The following is a 19,290-nucleotide window of genomic DNA, read 5'->3' as shown; positions in this document are numbered from 1 at the left end:
AAGAGTAAAAGAAAATTTTAGAGAAATGCTATCTATGGCTCTGGGCCATGCTAATGTCAAATTACAATCGAGGCGTATAAACACTTTAACAAATGTATTAATGTAAAGAAGTTATCAAAGTTAAACAACATAAAACAATGACATAAGAAACTTTTCAGCAGTAACATCAGAATGGTGTTAAAAACATATTGACAAAAGTATGCATGTACACAAAATATAGCGAGGTACACTTACCTGTATAGAAGTGGGTGGGATACTATAAAAAAAAGTGCATTGTAACTTCTACCATCAAAATACATATATTTCACAATACACATAGTTATTCATGCGTACTTTATATCTACATCTACATAATACTGCTTCAAAATCTTTACGATTACACTTAGCAGGTATACATTGGATTGAGAGACAGCTATGAGATTCAAGGGAATCCGGGAACCAGTTCCTAGCTCTTATTGAATAGATCACATGCCCAATGTTTACCACTGATACATGAAAGGGTTACCTAGATTTTTTGCCAGTACACCTCTAGGTAAGTGGGAAACAATGAAAGTGTCTCTGAAACTGAAACATCCCAAGGATGTTACCGGCCAGGATCGAACCCAGGACCTCAGGAGTGACAGTCAGTTGGTCTTACCAACTGAGCTTTGGCACCACCTGTATTATAGGCTTACAACATAATTATACTTAACCTATCACTGAATGTGATTATTTCACCCACCAGCAACTTTGACTTTTTGAAAAAACAGTGGTCTTTTTTCTATTTTTAGTAACGGTGATCTTGACCTTGACCCAAAGAGGGTCCACATGCAATACCAACGGAGGTTTCTACATAAGGTCGCTATAATTCGTGTTTGATTACAATACCTCAACCCTAGCTAAAGATACTTCAGCGAACAAGTTTTATAGTATTGCTAGACCTGTTCGCTGAAGCCAACCCCGTATCGAAAGTCAACCAGAACCGTGACATTTTTATGTCATGCTGTAATTCAATAAATTTGCGTGATCTGGACAAAAGCTATTTTAATACAGGTAGTTAGATATATTTGGGACCCTTCAGTCTATATTGTGTTATTGTAAAAATAGTGTACGGTCCGTTACTAAAAATAGATGCTAGAATTTCCAAAACATGAAGTCCCGCGAGATCTCATTTGAAAGCAGACTCCATATTGGTAAACATTCTCTACATATTTCTCTAAAAATAGTTGGGTTCACAATGTCATTGAAGTTTCATTTAAAAACAAAACATGAATTGGTTCAAAATTGATTTGTTTATCAAATGGTATTTTTATTTGACCCAAATTTGATTAATAATGGTGATTTTAAAAGGTTTTATGTACGGCGCACGAACTGTCAAATTCTGGAAGCCTTTGCAAATAGGGTTGACCCATAACTTTACTGTCGCAACGTCAAAATAAAAGCGACATATAAAGTTATGGAAGCCAGAACTACCTCAACCCAGACTCTAGTTATCGTCCGGAAACCATGAAAGAGACCGACCGACCGACCGACCGACCGACCGACAATCTGACTCCTATATACACCCCTAAACTTCGTTTATTTATTAATATTATTTATGATAATATTGGGTCGTTACCCTTGCATAGACGTGGCAGAGAATACGACAAACATTAAACATTGTTACCACACAGCCTCAATATTCAGCAAGAAGCATTCTAAGCTATTTGGAAAAGACCAAAACAACTAAAAGCTGGAGCAGATGAGAACACAAATAAATTATGTTTTGATATTTTGTCCATTAAATAAGACCCAATGACACATGGATAGTATCATATTATGTCCATCATATCGGACTAGAACATGGGTATTTTCATCTCTAGTTTGTAGACATTTTTGCAGGTGATACTGCATATATTTGCAGAAACCCTCAGTGTTAGACTGACCATTGTACTTCATGGTTCCATCATAATATGGAATAGAACATTCCATTAAGTTATCAAGCATCCTTACACCTGAGAAGACAAAGAATCGTCGAATAAGTTTGCCAATGCTACTTACACAACACACAAGGGTATTCAGTAAACCCTTGCCAGAAGTAACAGCTTGTGTTTTGTTGAATTTACAAGCAACAACTTTGGGGTTTGCGTTCTGAACTCATGGCTTTTTCCATCTACATAATACCAAATGAGGTTTGTCTTCAATATTGTATTTTACTAGAATACGATTTAGTTCAATAAAGTAATTATTAACCATCTGCTTTTTTTGCACTTTGAGTTCTAGCCTAATGTTCCTCTGAGAATAGTTTGACAACATCAGCACTAACTTTACCATTAGTTCTGTATTGTAAGGAACTGTAGGGAACACTTATGTTTTATAGGCTATACTTACAGACACATTCCATCATTTCTGACAGCAAGAAAGGCTCTTAATTGTAACTTGTAAGGTTTATAAGGTTTATAAGACCTATATGACCATCTTACAGCTTCAATACTCTATATAACAGAAGAAAATACATCATGCAAGACATATAACACACTTAACATGGCAAATATAACGTTCCAATTTAAAGTCAATTAGTGATGTATGATATAAGAACAGGTGTTTTTGTAAAATCAAACTTTTTTTTCGTAGTATACTATAAACTTAACTACTTCCGCCTGGAAGGCACCGAAATATCCTTTGCAGCAGGCGGTATTTAAACATTTTAACTTTGATATTATTGATGTTTATGAATGGACATGTTTGGGAATTGCAAACATTGATATTATCATCATCTACGAACTCAAATTTATTAATTTATACCTTTCGAATCTGCATTTTGAATAGGTTTTTCATTTCTGATATCTGGGTCCCTATTGTAAACAAAAAATGCGTGCGCATAGTGGCAGGTAATTTTGAAATATTAGAAGAGAAGACGCCTTTGTTACAATATGAAAATGGGGGATTTTCTCAAAACATAAAATAGATTTTATGCCCACATAAAATAATTTATGTCATTGTTCTGTCCCTATTCTCATTACTGTACAGAATATTACGGGTCAGGTTTTAGCCATTACGGGTCAGGTTTTAGCCAAGTACGTCTTAGCCAATCGATATCAAGACTTAAATCATGTGATGTTAATTAACCAATGATTACAATTCGCACACATCCCATGATACATGGCTCCGGTTATAGACCATGTCTTAGTGATTTAGTTTACCGATAATACACATGGTTTAGTTTACACACATATTTTCTACACATGGTTTAGTTTACACTCCTGGTGAGTGTGATTGAGTTTAGAGTTCTCGCATATCCAATTATACATTGCTTAAGTTTATAGACAATGTCTGCGTGATTTAGTTTACAGTTCACGCCTATTTTCTACACATGGTTTAGTTTACAGTCCATGTGAGTGTGATTTACTTTACAGTTCACACTTATCATATTATACATGGCTTAGTTTATAGTCCATGTCTGCGTGATTTAGTTTACAGTTCACGCCTATTTACACATGGTTTAGTTTACAGTCCATGTGAGTGTGCTTTAGTTTACAGTTCACACTTATCATATTATACATGGCTTAGTTTATAGTCCATGTCTGCGTGATTTAGTTTACAGTTCACGCCTATTTACACATGGTTTAGTTTACAGTCCATGTGAGTGTGATTCAGTTTATAGTTCACACATATCCTATGGTACATGGTTTAGTTTAAAGCCCATGTCTGCGTGATTTAATTTACAGTTCACACTTATTTTTTCACACATGGTTTAGTTTACAGTCAGTGCGAGTGTGATTTAGTTTATAGTTCACACATAATTATCCTATTATACATGGTTTAGTCTATGATCATGTCTGCTTGATATAGTTTTCAGTTCTCGCTTATTTTTTCACACATAGTTGAGTTTACATTTCGTGTGAGTTAGTTTACAGGTTCTATTATACATGGTTTAGTCTATAGTCCATGTTTGCATGATTATGCTTATGGATCACGCACAATGTAGTCAGAATTAATTTAATAATCAATTACATTTCATACATTTAGTCTACCTTAATGACAAAATAATTCATATTTTTCAGATGAAACGGCCACAAATTCTCCTTACACCTGTTATTCAGGTCCTCAACAAGGAAAAGCCAAACACCAAGAATGTCCAGTAAATCCTGCAAAAACCAAGACTAGTCGAGGGAGCAATCATTATCGTTGAATTAATAGTGCAAGCGGACCTGGGACCTAAGACAATGCTTTCATCAGTACATTAGCAGCCTTTCATTACATGTTTCATAGGTTTCAAGGTTGAGTCAGATAATGAATAAACTGATGTTGGCATACATGTTTTACACAGCTTCAAGGAAATTCATATTTATTGCCCAAGACAGTTGAAATAACATAAGAAGTAATGGTATTCAGATTGCTAAGCTAATAATTACACCTTTTATAAACCAAGTTAAATATTCATTATGCTTGCTAAGCTTATAATTACACCTTTTATAAACCAAGGTAAATATTCATTATGCAAGAAAAAAAAAATTATATTCATGGCAACCGTCATAGCTTCTTCTCAAAAACCTACACAGTACACCCTTCAAGTAGATTCTGTACTTGTCTTGTCAACTTGGTTTAGTTACACGCCTTGCTATTCTTTCAACATACCATTATTGTACTAGGCATTGCTTAGTTTACACGCTTTGCCATTTGTTTGTCTGTACTTGTCAGCTTGGCTTAGTTTACACGCCTTGCTATTATTTCAGCATATCATTGCTGTATTAGGCATTGCTTAGTTGACACGCTTTGCCATTTGTTTGTCTGTACTGGTCAGCTTGGCTTAGTTTACACGCCTTGCTATTATTTCAGCATACCATTGCTGTATTAGGCATTGCTTAGTTGACACGCTTTGCCATTTGTTTGTCTGTACTGGTCGGCTTGGCTTAGTTTACACGCCTTGCTATTATTTCAGCATACCATTGCTGTATTAGGCATTGCTTAGTTGACACGCTTTGCCATTTGTTTGTCTGTACTGGTCAGCTTGGCTTAGTTTACACGCCTTGATATTATTTCAGCATACCATTGCTGTATTAGGCATTGCTTAGTTGACGCGATTTGCCTTCATTCATAAATTTTAATAGTGTGCATTGCTTAGTTTAAATGCTTTGCAATTTGTTTTCAAGTCTCAAATTATGTACTGTCTTGTCAGCTTGGCTTAGTTTATTTTATCCATTCTGCACGGCTGATGCTTTAATTTGATATGAAATTGGATTTTAATTGTACATAGATACATTGTCACATCATGCCAGAAGTTCTTTTTCAAATTAATCATGTATGGGAACCCTACTAGCCCGCGCAAGAAAAATGTCCAATATCTAGTCAGGAACAGCCTTTATAAAAGGCCGCGGGAGATTTCCACATCATGTCTTAAATACATAAGTTTTTAATTAATCTAGGTTACAGTTTTACACTTTAATTTTTCGTAATTTAAGATCTGTCGGTATAAGGCAGCAGATCTTTATATATAGAAAAAGCAGTGAATTACAGCAAACTGAGTGCCATTACAATCTTTCAAATTACTGACAGTTCAAGGCTGCAGTACGTTGGACATACTGTAGGTTACAGTTTTCCACTTTTATTTTGGTAATTTATGATCTGTCGGTATAAGGCAGCAGTTCTTTAGATATTATAAAAAAAAGACAGTGAATTACTGCAAACTGAGTGTCATTACAATCTTTCAAATAACTGACAGTTCAAGGCTGCAGTTTTCTCCTTGCTGATGGTGCAAGGCCGAAGTTTATTTCTTTCGTGCCATAATAATGTGTATGACGGTATTCCTATTCATGTATACCTTGTGGCAGATATGCACAATTTGGCTTCATTAAGGTTTTATAAATCTGACAGTACAAGGCTGCAGGTTTCATAATTAATCATACATATAATTTCAGATTGAGTTCATGCTACTGCATGATATTAATATCACTAGTTGAATGGATTTATGTAAATGTTATAAGTACATTTGTACTGAAGGTTTTTATGTATTATTGTAGAAATGTTTACATTCACATCTTGTTCAAAGGTCTTGTTACTTTATAATTTTTTGGAAGAGTCTAGTCTTGTATAGAAACTTTTTCTATTTACCCTTAATTTATACATTAATTTATATTTTTCATGCAACAATCATATAATGAACAAGTTAACATTAGACACGTCAGACTCACATGTATTTAGATCAAATGCATAAATAAGGTTTAATTAGATATTTTACAATTTTGATTTCAATTCTACATTAGGTCTTACCTGATAATTGGAAAAACGTATAGCGAACAAATTGACATTTACATCTATTTTGGTCTAATGCATTTTAAAGGTTTAAGGAATAAATGATTCGAAAGAATTGGCATATCCGCTAGGGCTTACGCAAATTGAAGATACTAACTGAAATTCAACATGTCACATACCTTACATAGGAGATGTGTATGTTTAAATGTCTAAGGTGCCACGCACTGTTGACATACTCCAGTCTATGCATTAAAGATTTTAATTTACAATCTACTAGCCCAAATTCCAGTTTTGAATTCATACTACTATATATTTAACTAAATTTTTGTATATTTTTCACTTCATGAACTAAGTTTCACAGGCTAGGGGCCTGTGCTAAGTTTGATGACTGCAACTTGGAAGCCATGGCCATGCAATTTTGGCTGTTCACCATTGAAGGATATCTGGTTGCTGATACAATAATAGTCCATTCCTAATTTCTAATTTAAAAAGAATTTTTTCTAGTTTCATTGTCATTGATGACTAGTATATCTTGTAAAATTTTTCCATTACACATAATTTGAAACTTCTATAAATTTGATTCATGCTACCTCTATTTGTTACAACCAGTTAGACGTTGAAACAGCCCTGATAATGCATACTGTCGGATGTCTCAATAATACATATATAATGTAATTGTTATAAGTATTTTCACAGCTAATTATTTGGTCTATTAACTCAGTTGCTGGTTTACAATAGCATATCCTGTAATGTGCCTGACAGTTTAAGGCTGCAGTCCACATATATTTAAAGAACCAGTCAGGATCCATTTAAATGTTAGACATTAATTCTACACATATTATAATATTGTCATTAGATATATGATTTGTCGTAACATTTTTGTCCTAACATGACTTGATTAAATTAATGGTAACTTCGGCAAATTTAGCCCCTCTGTTTCAATCCTTATTACAGTTCAAGCTCATCCCTAGTCAAGTCTCTCTGGGTGGCGAGGGTTCCCTTTGTGGCGGTTTTTACCTCCCAGTTTGGTTATTTCGATACAAATATATACATGCCATGTTTGTTATTATGTAACATTTGTCATGTTTGTTATTATGTAACATTTGTCATTTATGGCATTTAATAAATGCCCTATTTCATTCAACCTAAGTGTTGTGTTTTATCTCATACCAAACAAGTTCGTCTTGCCAGTTATATTTGCTTGACCTGGACAATACATAAAATAGATTTTATGCCCACATAAAATAATTTATGTCATTGTTCTGTCCCTATTCTCATTACTGTACAGAATATTACGGGTCAGGTTTTAGCCATTACGGGTCAGGTTTTAGCCAAGTACGTCTTAGCCAATCGATATCAAGACTTAAATCATGTGATGTTAATTAACCAATGATTACATTAGATCTATCACAAAGAAATAATTTTGGCGAGGAATGATTCTCGCCTTTCTGTTTACTAAAATCCACCTCCTCCAACTCCATCCTCCTCTTTCAATTTTTGATGTTGATATAAATACCATTTCATTTATTCTTAATGAATCAGTTGTTTCACTTATTGTTTATCTCAATTTTTTGTGCAACTATTCATGATATACACTATATATATGTATATAATATTATGTATATTGTTCATGCAAAGATTTATAAAACTAGTCGATGTTATATTATCTCTTTCAAATATTTTTCTATTTGTTGTCATAAATACTTATGATCTAGTCATATGTAATACACTTATTAATGTATAGAATGTTTAAAATATTTTCCAAGGATGGAGCCCTACATCAAGTGGTACTAGACACAAGATAAAAGGGCACAGGTTTCCAAACTATGGTTTTTCCTGGGCGAGTCGACCACGATTTGGAAAATATTTATTTTTTCTGGTCAATTGTTTTTGATCAGCAATCCATTTTATTATATTTATGTAGATGGTTTTTGGTTCAACTTTGTCATCTTACATAACTTTTGTTAAGATTGTAATCTATTTGAATTACATTACAATGTTATCATAATCTGGCGGTTTTTACCTCCCAGTTTGGTTATTTCGATACAAATATATACATGCCATGTTTGTTATTATGTATACCATTTGTCATGTTTGTTATTATGTAACATTTGTCATTTATGGCATTTAATAAATGCCCTATTTCATTCAACCTAAGTGTTGTTTTTTTTATCTCATACCAAACAAGTTCGTCTTGCCAGTTATATTTGCTTGACCTGGACAATACATAAATGTGCGGAAAATATGAGCATTTGTACATGTATAGAGTGATTCTATATTTTCGCACCAGGCAAAAACTTTGTATATGTAAGAGATTTTTACTGAAAATGCAAATGGACATGAAATGTTCAGCTGAAATCTCATAATTTCAACAATTTACAGTTTTTAACGGTTATATAAAACCTTCAAAAATTTATCAGAAGTGACAATATATAAATTACACATGGGTTTGTGGGTAACAGTAAAAATATCATCCCGAGGAAAATACTGCGCCTCGGGTAACAGTAATTTTACGAGGGATGATATTTTTACTGTTACTCACAAACCCATGTGTGATTTATTTTATTACCCCGGACAAAAGTACTGAGATGATCTGAAATTGTCAACTTAATCTAACTGTAACAAAAATAAACCAAGAGTAACAATAACTAACCTGTCCTTACATTTTAAGTTTAAAGTGTACTTTACTGTAGGCCTACTTGAGAAGTTTTCTTTTTCTTTTATTCTTTAAGCAAGTGATGATATCTACAAATCATAAACATACAATAAGCTAGGTTTTATTTAGGAAACAAAACACTAACCCATTTACACGGTTATGATCTGTGAAATCTGATCCGTCTGTTTCCAGAATATTCTTAGCATGGTTTTTTGACAAAATAACGATGATATCCTATGTCCATCATTCACTGATTAAATTTGTTAAATAATCCTTTGTTGCATGCTTAAATCGTCTGCATGTTCCAGTTTGACACATAATTATTTACAATGCAATTACTTCCGTTGAAAACGGATGTTCACTTTTTGACTATTCAGCAAAAAGGTATTTTATACGCGAAAAGCACTCCAGGGTGCAAACAACTAAATTTTATGAGTGTCATAGGGACTTCAGAGGAGAAATTGATGTCCTATCGGGGTTTAACGTTGAAAATAAGAATGAGTCGAGAAAAAAATGGAGGCCATTTTATTTCATTTTATTTAGGAAATAGACCATGTGACCTCTTAAAAAAACTGTTACCTATGTAACAGTACAAAATTCTTAGTCACGTGGTACACTTGCATTAACAGTAAAAATAACTCCCAGAGGCCTATGGGAAATTAGCATTACGAAAAAAGTGAGGGGTAATAATAAAATTATTAGTGCTGTCCCTATACAAAAATAACAGTATTTGTGAAAATTTAACAAATCTATTGACAATTGAACTGTAGAAATTCCTTTTATGCTTTATTTAATGTATAACCCTGTCAAATATGATGATAAACACCATTTACATTTCTGTTTTTTTTGTATTATTTAAAAACAAAAATGAAATCTGTCCCTAAATTTTATGTCAGTCATTTTAACATAATCATAATGATCCCTACCTATTATGAATAAACAAAGCCTCTAATATACAGAGAAGTCTCTGAATAATAACACACGGCTCTGCCTTTACAATCCCAATCAGAATTTTGTAAAATATATAATATAAGTCATTAAGAACGATTCACATCTATGTAGGGATATATTGTTATAACTTTTACTGAGATTTACATTGAATTTGTCACTCATGTAACAGTCACTGTCTTTCCTTCACTCTTTACAATAACCTTAATAAAGGACCAATATAAAACAAACTCATAAATGCTTTGCCGGACAAGCATGTATTGTTAGATCACGTGGCTCATCATTCGACAACAAAATATAGACATATGAATCAACAAATGATTGTTATTTCTCATGATACAAAACCATTCACAAATTTCACAATACTCTAATAATGATCACGGTTGACTCGCCCAGGAAAAACCAGAGATAAAAAACTTTTACTTTTGAAAGAAATTTACTCTGGAAACCTGTTCCCATTTGTCAAATGTCACACCGCTGAGTGTTGGGACTCACTCTTACATACATCTAACCTGCTTATTATCTCATTTTTTTTTCTGAACATTATACATATAATATAACATTAAAAAGAAAATGCAACATAAACCAATCTGATCAATCTAAATTGATAAAATAAATATTTAAGCTCCATATGTTTGTCTACAATAGCGTAAAATGATGCCTGATATAAACTTTAAATTTTTTTTTAATTTTTTTTATCAATAATTGCAGCAGATAATCAATATAGATATCCAATCCTTGACCTTAAGTCATAATATTATACTTAAAAGAAAAATTGGATAAAACCGACTGAACAATGCGCTAGTGTCCGGTAGACTGAATTAAACCTACTGTAAAACCCCTATATATACTAACACGATATCGCACGCATAACACGTGCAGATACTATATACATTACAAAAACTGACCATTACAATATTGTGTATACGCATCGTTAAGACAATATTTTCACGCTATACTTGGACGAAACGCGTGAAAATTTTAGTCTTTCCTTCACTCTTTACAATAACCTTAATAAAGGACCAATATAAAAACAAACTCATAAATGCTTTGCCGGACAAGCATGTAGACATTAAAAATAAAGGGCTTTACGTTCACGTAGCGTTTATAAGTGTCCGAGTCAATTAAAGAAGAAGCATCTTAGAAACCTCAAGTCGTCTAGACAAAGAATCCGCAACATAGCCATCTTTACTACTATCGGACTTCCACCGACCATGACGCTTCCAACACCTATCATTTACCCCGGCATTAGCAGCTACGGTAGCTCCACCGGATCTAAGCGAGTGCAAGCCAATATTTAAATTACCTGTAAAAGGACGTAACCTTTCTAAAATGCACTCTCTAGCCCTTGTATAACTTAACGGCTTATTCTTGTAAATCAATTTACAAATATTTCCTGATCTAAAACAAGGTCTTAATAAAAACTTTTCATCAGAAACATCTTGTTCAGTAATTAACAAATAACGTTTTAACATGTTAAAAGGACATGCAACGGTTTTGCCTTTGGAAATAACAACTTCGCTACCTAAACGATATTGATCAGTTTTACATTTTGAAATTTTAAGAGACATATAATCTTCAAAAAATTTTACATCATTACATTTCAGTGAACTAAGTTCATCAAATCTCAGAAAACCCGAAAAACCTAAAAGAATCATACATAAATCTCTTATAATTAAAATATCTCTAGAATTTTCAAATTCGTTACAAATGCGTATCAATACTTCTGCATTTAAAGGCTTATTTATGTTAACTACTTTAACGTGAGTTCGTTTCGCAGAATCTAATAAATTTTTAACAAACAAATTGTCACTGGGATCCGGAAGTCCCTTTAAACCATGTGCCCATTTAATGCTATATACAGTCGCTGAAATAACACTAGCCGAATTCATTTTATCCAAAAGATCAGTCAAATATAAAGCTATGTGTATAGGTGACGCAGGTACAGAGTTTCCTCCCTTTTCTTTGATGAAATTTTCCCACTTTTTAAAATATGACAAATATTTAACGTTTGTATTATCACTACGGGAATTCGATAGCTGTCCAGCCATTTTACGAGGTAAGTCACCAAAACCTTCTGGAGATACACCTGCCTCATATATGTTGTCGATGATAGCCTCTTCTATTTTCAAACCTGAAAAATTAAAACGAAATTAAACACCTGTTTCTATTCTTAACGCCATCAACCCAAATTTTAAAGGCCTCCCATCAAAAATACCGTTCCTACCCCTACCACGCCTAGTCAACACGCCAGGCTTGAACTGAAAACTGTCTGTAGATGTTTTCCGTTAAAAATAGTCAAGAATGCGCAGATTTCAACACTTTTCTTTATTCTCATTCATGGAATAATATATCAATGTGATACAACAATGCGATTCTCTGAAAATAATAAATAAACAAACTAAATACTAATTACAACGCATTTAAAATAAAATACAATAAATTGTCTAAAATAATAATGCTAATACAAATCATGAATATACGATATCACCTTTACAATTATAGACTTAAATCTATTAAAATAATATTGTTATTTTATATTTCCGCGAATAATTCCGTTTATAATTTAATTCACGGCAAATATTGTAAAGTTCATCATCATTTAAACAATATTGAATTTACTATTAAAATTCATACATAATTAATAACTTGCTTACCGATTATGATCTACTTTCCATTGGAAAACATCAATAAACTAAACACATCAACAATTTAAGCACTTCCGCCCAAGGCAAAACAACATATCAAAGTAACGGTTAATGACGTCACCGTAAACAATTTAATGACGTCTCTTTACGGGAAACAAAATAAGACGTTACGTTTGGCGGAAATAGTGAAGCTATGTTAAATTGAAAGAGTCAAACAATGTTTTTAATAGTAAAACTATCGAAAAAATCAAACTATGAAAATTATGTGATTATAATAAATAAATTTACAATTAAGAACTATAATTCTTACACTCCCCACCATGAAACGTTACGATTTCATCTTATACAAACAATAGCTTATTGTAATGTATACCTTTACTTAAATAGAACATTCTAGTAGGCAAAGTTTAGTTATTGGTCTTAAGAATTGTGACATACTAGTTTTGACCACACAGCTTCGTGTATGCCCGTCCCGACCCACATTTATAGTTACAACCCTGCCCAACGGCCACTGCCCCCTTGGTATGTTTTCCTGAGCCACGAGTACAATATCGCCCTCACGGATATCTCTTTGTGGTCTCAGCCATTTTTGTCGAGATTGTAGGGTAGGTATATATTCCCGAATCCATCGTTTCCAGAATATATCAGCAAGATACTGAGCCTGTCTCCACCTTCTCTTTGCATATGTATCTTCTTTTCTAAAAATGCCACGTGGAATACATGTATTGGACTTTAGTAATAAAATCATGCTTGGAGTTAAAACTGGGGGGTCTTTTGGGTCATCGCTTACTCGGGTAATGGGTCTATCATTAAGTATTTTTTCAACCTCTGTTACAACAGTAAGAAGTTGTTCATCTGTCAGAAGCTGCTCTTTGACTAACGATCTCAAAATTGCACGTGTCGATCGTATCATCCGTTCCCATATACCGCCCATGTGACTAGCTGACGGAGGGTTAAAGTTCCATTCGATTTCCCGCTGCAACATGAATTGTCCAATTTCGGATTGATTCCACTCTCGTAAGGACTTGCGTAATTCACAATCTCCACTTACTAGATTGGTTCCGTTGTCACTATATACCTTTTCCGGTAGACCTCTCCGGCTAATAAATCGTTGCAATGCGGCGATAAACGAATCTGTACTCAAACTATGAGTAACTTCTAAATGGACGGCCCTTGATGTTAAACAAGAAAAAATACACCCATATCTCTTTACTTGTGACTTTCCTGATTTTACCATCAAAGGACCAAAAAAGTCTATGCCGATAAATGAAAACGGTGGTTTATCTGGTGTGATTTGCTCATCAAGTAACGGTCCCATCTGTTGCTTACAAAGCGGATTGTTCTTGCGTTTACATGGTACACAATTCCTTACTACCTGTTTGACAGCGCTATGTCCATTTATTATCCAGTATCTTGTTCGTGTAGCTGCTAAAACTTGTTGTACTCCGACGTGACCTTGACTTTCGTGGTAAAAACGTATCATTAAAGTAGTTAAATGATGCCGTTTCGGTAGAATGATTTGACATTTCGTTTCATCATGGTAAATAATGTGTCCTTTTGTACGTATTAAACCATCTTTAAGTATTGAATTTAATGAAGCTATCGGACTTTCACCTTTAACATGAGTTCCTGTTTGCAAGTTTATTACCTCTTCGGCAAAGCATTCCATCTGAACGTATTTCACAACTGCGTGAGAAGATGTCTTAAGTTCAGACAAGGTGAGATTACCTTTTTCAACCACTACATCATGATGCAGATATCGCTGTTTGCAATAATCCTTGTATCTCAAAAACCATGCCACTGCACGTCTAAGTTTGAACCAATCAGAGTAGTATTCAATTATCTTCCCAATAGTATCACAAGTGGTAACGTTAATAGCAATTTCTCTCTTAACCTCGACATCATCTTCACTCACTTCCGGGATATTATTACCTGAATACTTAGGCCAGTGTTCCCTACCTTTACTAAGAAATGTTGGTCCATGCAGCCAAACATCTAATTTGTCTGTCTCAGAAGCGTTGTATACATTTGTTACTGGATGATGCGGCGTATACCAAACACGCGTTTTCTCTGATACCATGTGATCTACATCCGATGAATATCCATTTGCAATGTAACCATTTACAGTAGTTCTGTACATATCATGCAAATTATTGTCACTTGACAACTTGCGCTTCAACTGCTGTAATCTGGCTTGAGCAAGCGGTATATTATTTACGAATGATGAATTTCCATCACGCCAAGGAAGACCAAGCTTGTAATGACCATCCTCGCGAGTTAAAGTTGACTCCATGGATTTCATAGCATTTTTATCTTCTACAGACATGCAACTCTTCACTTGTGATTTATCATTAAAGTCAGCTGTCCACAAACGATCAATTTGTTGCTGTAACAACATGTCACGTGACTCAAAGAAATTTATATTAATATCGTTGGATTCTTTCATAGTTGGGACTGGACCGCGTATAGCCCATCCAAGACGAGTGCGTATCGCGTACGGTTCATCGCTATTTCCGAATTTCACTTCTAGCGGTATATGTGCAATAGGTGAATCCGTCCCTATTAACATCATAACGTCAATAGTGTCTATATCTGGAATATTTATACCGGATAAGTACGGTAAGTTTCGGATATCTGCATATTTAGCTGCAGATCGAGTTGATATCGGTAATGACTTTACTGACCAGACTTTTCTTAGGGTAATACTTTCATTTCCATCGATAGGTTGAATATCTAAGTCGGCCTCCTGACCATGTATAATACCTTCACGTGAGTTTGCCGTAGACATCCGGAATGTGACGGGCTTACCGGTTATATTCAGGCTCCGTAACAATCTTTCATCACATAAGGTTTTATCGGCCCCATCATCTAGCAGGGCATATGTCTGACAAGAACTACCGTCCCCACCCCTAACTATTACAGGAATAATACCCAGACAATTTTTTACAGTAGAACCTTCTGTTGCTGCACAGTTACACGACGACTGCACTGCTGTGTGGCCATTATCGGGTTTTACCCAACTATGTAATAAAATGTGGTGTTTGACATTACAATTAGTAACATTACATATTTTTGGTTTTCTACACTTGTTTGTAAAATGTTTACCTTTTAAACAATTGTAACACAATTTAAGTGATCTTACCAGTTTATAACGATCATTGAGACTCATTGACTTGAACTTGTTACACAGTGATAACTCTGCACAGTTACCTGAACAACAAATGCATTTACTACTTTCATGACCGTTTTCTTCAGTATGTGTATTTAGAGTAGTAACCTTTGGTCTATCATTACTGTAATATTTGCCAGAACTGTTTCTGGTTTCTTTCTTGATAAAATCATTGTTTTTACAAAGATCATAGCTATACATGGAGTTACCGATACGTGATTTTTCGTCTACAAATTTAGACAAATCTGAAAAGCGCGGCACTCTACCTGACTCATTTATATTATGTGCTACTTCTACCCATTTTACCCTTATATGTGTTGGGAGCCGCCTAACAATGCATCTTAAATTTTCTGTATTATCAATATCAGAGGAAAATCCTAACTGAGAAAGTGTAATTTCACATTTCTGCATCTCTAAAGATAATTTAGATAGCCCTTCAACATCGGACGCTTTAATCTGAGCACCATTTACCAAGTTATCAATGTAAGACCTTGCAATTAAATGTGGTCTGCCAAATCTAGACAATAATATTGACCTAGCACGTTTATAACCTTCTTCCGGTTCTAACAAAACACAATCTTCTATACTAGATTTTGCCTTACCTGTACAATACTGAATGAGATAACTTAGCTTTAAATTATTGTCACTTATTCTGCTTTCAATGTTTGTTTCAAAGTTTTTGATAAATTTGCAGTATCCTTCAGGCTTCCCATCAAATGTCAATAGTTCTGGCTTCGGTAAGTTGAATCCTTCATGGAGTGCTGACGCCAATCTTTGAAATGATCTGTCTATGTTTGATGTCTCACTGTCAACTTCCGGTATACACGATCTGTTCATTTCCGGTCTGGGCTGTGTCAAATTTATATTTCTCACAGAATCCGTACGGTTGTTCACCTGAATATGATTAGTCATATCATTTTGTACGTCAGGCTGAGCATTTTGATTGTTAGAAATGACCCCGGTTTCTTCCTGTGTTGTTTCTAACCACACCATTTCTTCTATCTCGGCTTCTTCTAATTTCGACTGCTGATCTAACAACTGGACCGGGTTGTTCAAAACATTGGTTAAAATTAACCAATGGATAGCTTATCCACTGGCTAAATCCTTAACCAGCGGCCAGCTATCCAGTGAATAAAATTTCATTGTTCAATAGTTGGATAGTACACTGGCTACCTAACCAGTGGATAGCGTATTTATCCACTGGTTAAGTACCACAATGCAACAGGGTTGGTTAGTGATTCTGGAAACAAAATGGCTGATTTTTTTATGAATAATAAATTTATTAGAATCAAAAAGCTCCCAAAAAATAATTTTGCATGTTTTGTGCTTTCTTGTTTTTGGAATTAAACAAAAAGTATATCAGAGGCCTTAAAGTATTGATAGATTTATTTTTCCCTTAGACACACATAAGAAAAAATTCAAAAACAACTTTTTTTCAAATTTTGAATTGAAATTACTTCCATTAGATGGGTAATGTTCTAACTAAGAAAATGAGTACTGACACTTGTATGTTTTATTAAAAAATAAGAAAGTTATGACTGTTTAACTGAATTTTCTGAACTACAACAACAACAAATTTAGATTGAAAAAGGGTTCTAAAAGCACTTTTTTAGAAATGTTTCAATTTAATCCTATGCATTTCATATGAAATGTTCTAGTTAAGAAAAATAAACATATATTTGTAAGAAAAATCTGGTTTTAAACAAGTTTTAATGATTTTTACTGTTTTAATGATGATGACTAACCACTGGTTAAGGGCATTATCCGGTGGTCATAGGACTGGTTAAAGTTAACCGCTGGATAACGCATTTTATCCGTTGGATAAGTTTTGAGCAACAGAATCTATCCAGCAGACAAAATTTAACCAGCGGATAATGAATTTAACCACTGGTTAACACTAACCAAGGTTTTGAACAACTGGATCCAGTTGTTTCATTTCAAGATCCCGGCGAGCTCGTTCAAGTTCTTGTTTCTTTTTAAGTTGTTTTAATTTGTGTTCTGCTATTAAACGCTTTGCTTTAGCACTTTGTAATTTCCGGCGCGACGAGACTGAAGTACGTGAACTTCCATGGCTGACATTTGACTCTGCGTCATTTTCTATAGGAATATTTTCTCCATCTTGCGGTCCAATAGCTCCCGCGATCCACTGAGAAAATCTTTCCCTGAATTCTTCAAAGTTCTTTAAACAGCTCTCAAAGTTCGCTTCCAAGTCTGCAACAACTTCCGGTTGCGCGCACAAATCTAAACATTGTAAATGCACTGATTTGAAATGTTCAAAGCGTTCACATAACTTATTGTTCAGTAGTTTTACCTCTTCTATATTATTGTAGGACATCATGCTCTTTTCAAGTTCATTGTATAGTTTCGTCAGTTGAGCGCCATTTGCACTTCTTGATCTCTTCAAACTGACAAACTCCTGATTACAAGTTTCCGCACTATTTGTTGACGGCATTTTCGTCACAGTAAAATCGAGAATTGTAGATGTTTTCCGTTAAAAATAGTCAAGAATGCGCAGATTTCAACACTTTTCTTTATTCTCATTCATGGAATAATATATCAATGTGATACAACAATGCGATTCTCTGAAAATAATAAATAAACAAACTAAATACTGATTACAACGCATTTAAAATAAAATACAATAAATTGTCTAAAATAATAATGCTAATACAAATCATAAATATACGATATCACCTTTACAATTATAGACTTAAATCTATTAAAATAATATTGTTATTTTATATTTCCGCGAATAATTCCGTTTATAATTTAATTCACGGCAAATATTGTAAAGTTCATCATCATTTAAACAATATTGAATTTACTATTAAAATTCATACATAATTAATAACTTGCTTACCGATTATGATCTACTTTCCATTGGAAAACATCAATAAACAAAACACATCAACAATTTAAGCACTTCCGCCCAAGGCAAAACAACATATCAAAGTAACGGTTAATGACGTCACCGTAAAACAATTTAATGACGTCTTTTTACGGGAAACAAAATAAGACGTTACGTTTGGCGGAAATAGTGAAGCTATGTTAAATTGAAAGAGTCAAACAATGTTTTTAATAGTAAATACTATCGAAAAAATCAAACTATGAAAATTATGTGATTATAATAAATAAATTTACAATTAAGAACTATAATTCTTACACTGTCTTTAATAAACGAAGCATAATCTTTTCCGTTCGGAAATATTAACGGCCAATAATTTGCAGATCTCCAAATGGGAACAATCAGCGTACAAGTACACCTATCTGAAATAGCTTTTTCTATGCATTTAATGATAAGCCTAGGTGGTGGAACCAACCAATTCACATGGCCCGTCCATGTTTGTTTAAAAGCATTTATACCGCTTGTATTAGGACACCAAAATCTCGAATTAAAAGCCTGACACTTCGTATTAAAGTCGCAAGCAAACCTATCAATAGAGTGGTGCCCCCATTTCTGTTCAAGTGCAAAAAATATCCAATCAAGCACCGCCCAGTCATCGCTATCACAGCACCTGCTCAAAAAATCTGCCTCTGTATTTATCGACCTAGGTACCCATTCAGGCAGTAAAATGATTTCACTTCTTCTGCAAATTTCATCTACATTCAAAGCAATTTTTTGCAAATGCGGCTTAGAACTACCAGTACTGAGAATAACC

The 19,290-nt window shown here is 34.0% G+C and overlaps 2 protein-coding genes and 1 long non-coding RNA gene across 3 annotated transcripts; 1 reads left to right on the top strand and 2 right to left on the bottom strand.

Annotated features, from left to right (window-relative positions):
- The first annotated feature begins 3,096 nt into the window (after positions 1 to 3,096).
- LOC132737006 (uncharacterized) lies at positions 3,097 to 7,354 on the top strand. The gene is made up of 2 exons (XR_009626659.1): positions 3,097 to 4,339; positions 5,515 to 7,354. It is a non-coding gene; the product is annotated as an uncharacterized LOC132737006 (long non-coding RNA).
- A 4,737-nt stretch (positions 7,355 to 12,091) lies between these two features.
- On the bottom strand, positions 12,092 to 16,666 carry LOC132737005 (uncharacterized). The gene is made up of 2 exons (XM_060724234.1): positions 16,234 to 16,666; positions 12,092 to 15,672 (listed from the first exon to the last, which is right to left on the bottom strand). The coding sequence occupies exons 1-2, from the start codon at positions 16,622 to 16,624 to the stop codon at positions 12,842 to 12,844; spliced, it is 3,222 nt and encodes a 1,073-aa protein (XP_060580217.1). The 5' UTR covers positions 16,625 to 16,666; the 3' UTR covers positions 12,092 to 12,841.
- Positions 16,667 to 17,528: 862 nt separating this feature from the next.
- LOC132737004 (uncharacterized) lies at positions 17,529 to 18,793 on the bottom strand. Its single transcript, XM_060724232.1, has 2 exons — positions 18,492 to 18,793; positions 17,529 to 18,213 (listed from the first exon to the last, which is right to left on the bottom strand). Exon 2 carries the CDS (start codon positions 18,081 to 18,083, stop codon positions 17,529 to 17,531), a length of 555 nt encoding a protein of 184 aa, XP_060580215.1. The 5' UTR covers positions 18,084 to 18,213; positions 18,492 to 18,793.
- Positions 18,794 to 19,290: the final 497 nt, after the last annotated feature.

This window comes from Ruditapes philippinarum, unplaced genomic scaffold (genome assembly GCF_026571515.1).
Source record: "Ruditapes philippinarum isolate M1 unplaced genomic scaffold, ASM2657151v2 ctg4840_1_1_1_1, whole genome shotgun sequence".
Classification (NCBI taxonomy): domain Eukaryota; kingdom Metazoa; phylum Mollusca; class Bivalvia; order Venerida; family Veneridae; genus Ruditapes; species Ruditapes philippinarum.
Note: the sequence above shows the minus strand (reverse complement) of the source record. Positions and strands in the feature narration are given on the sequence as shown.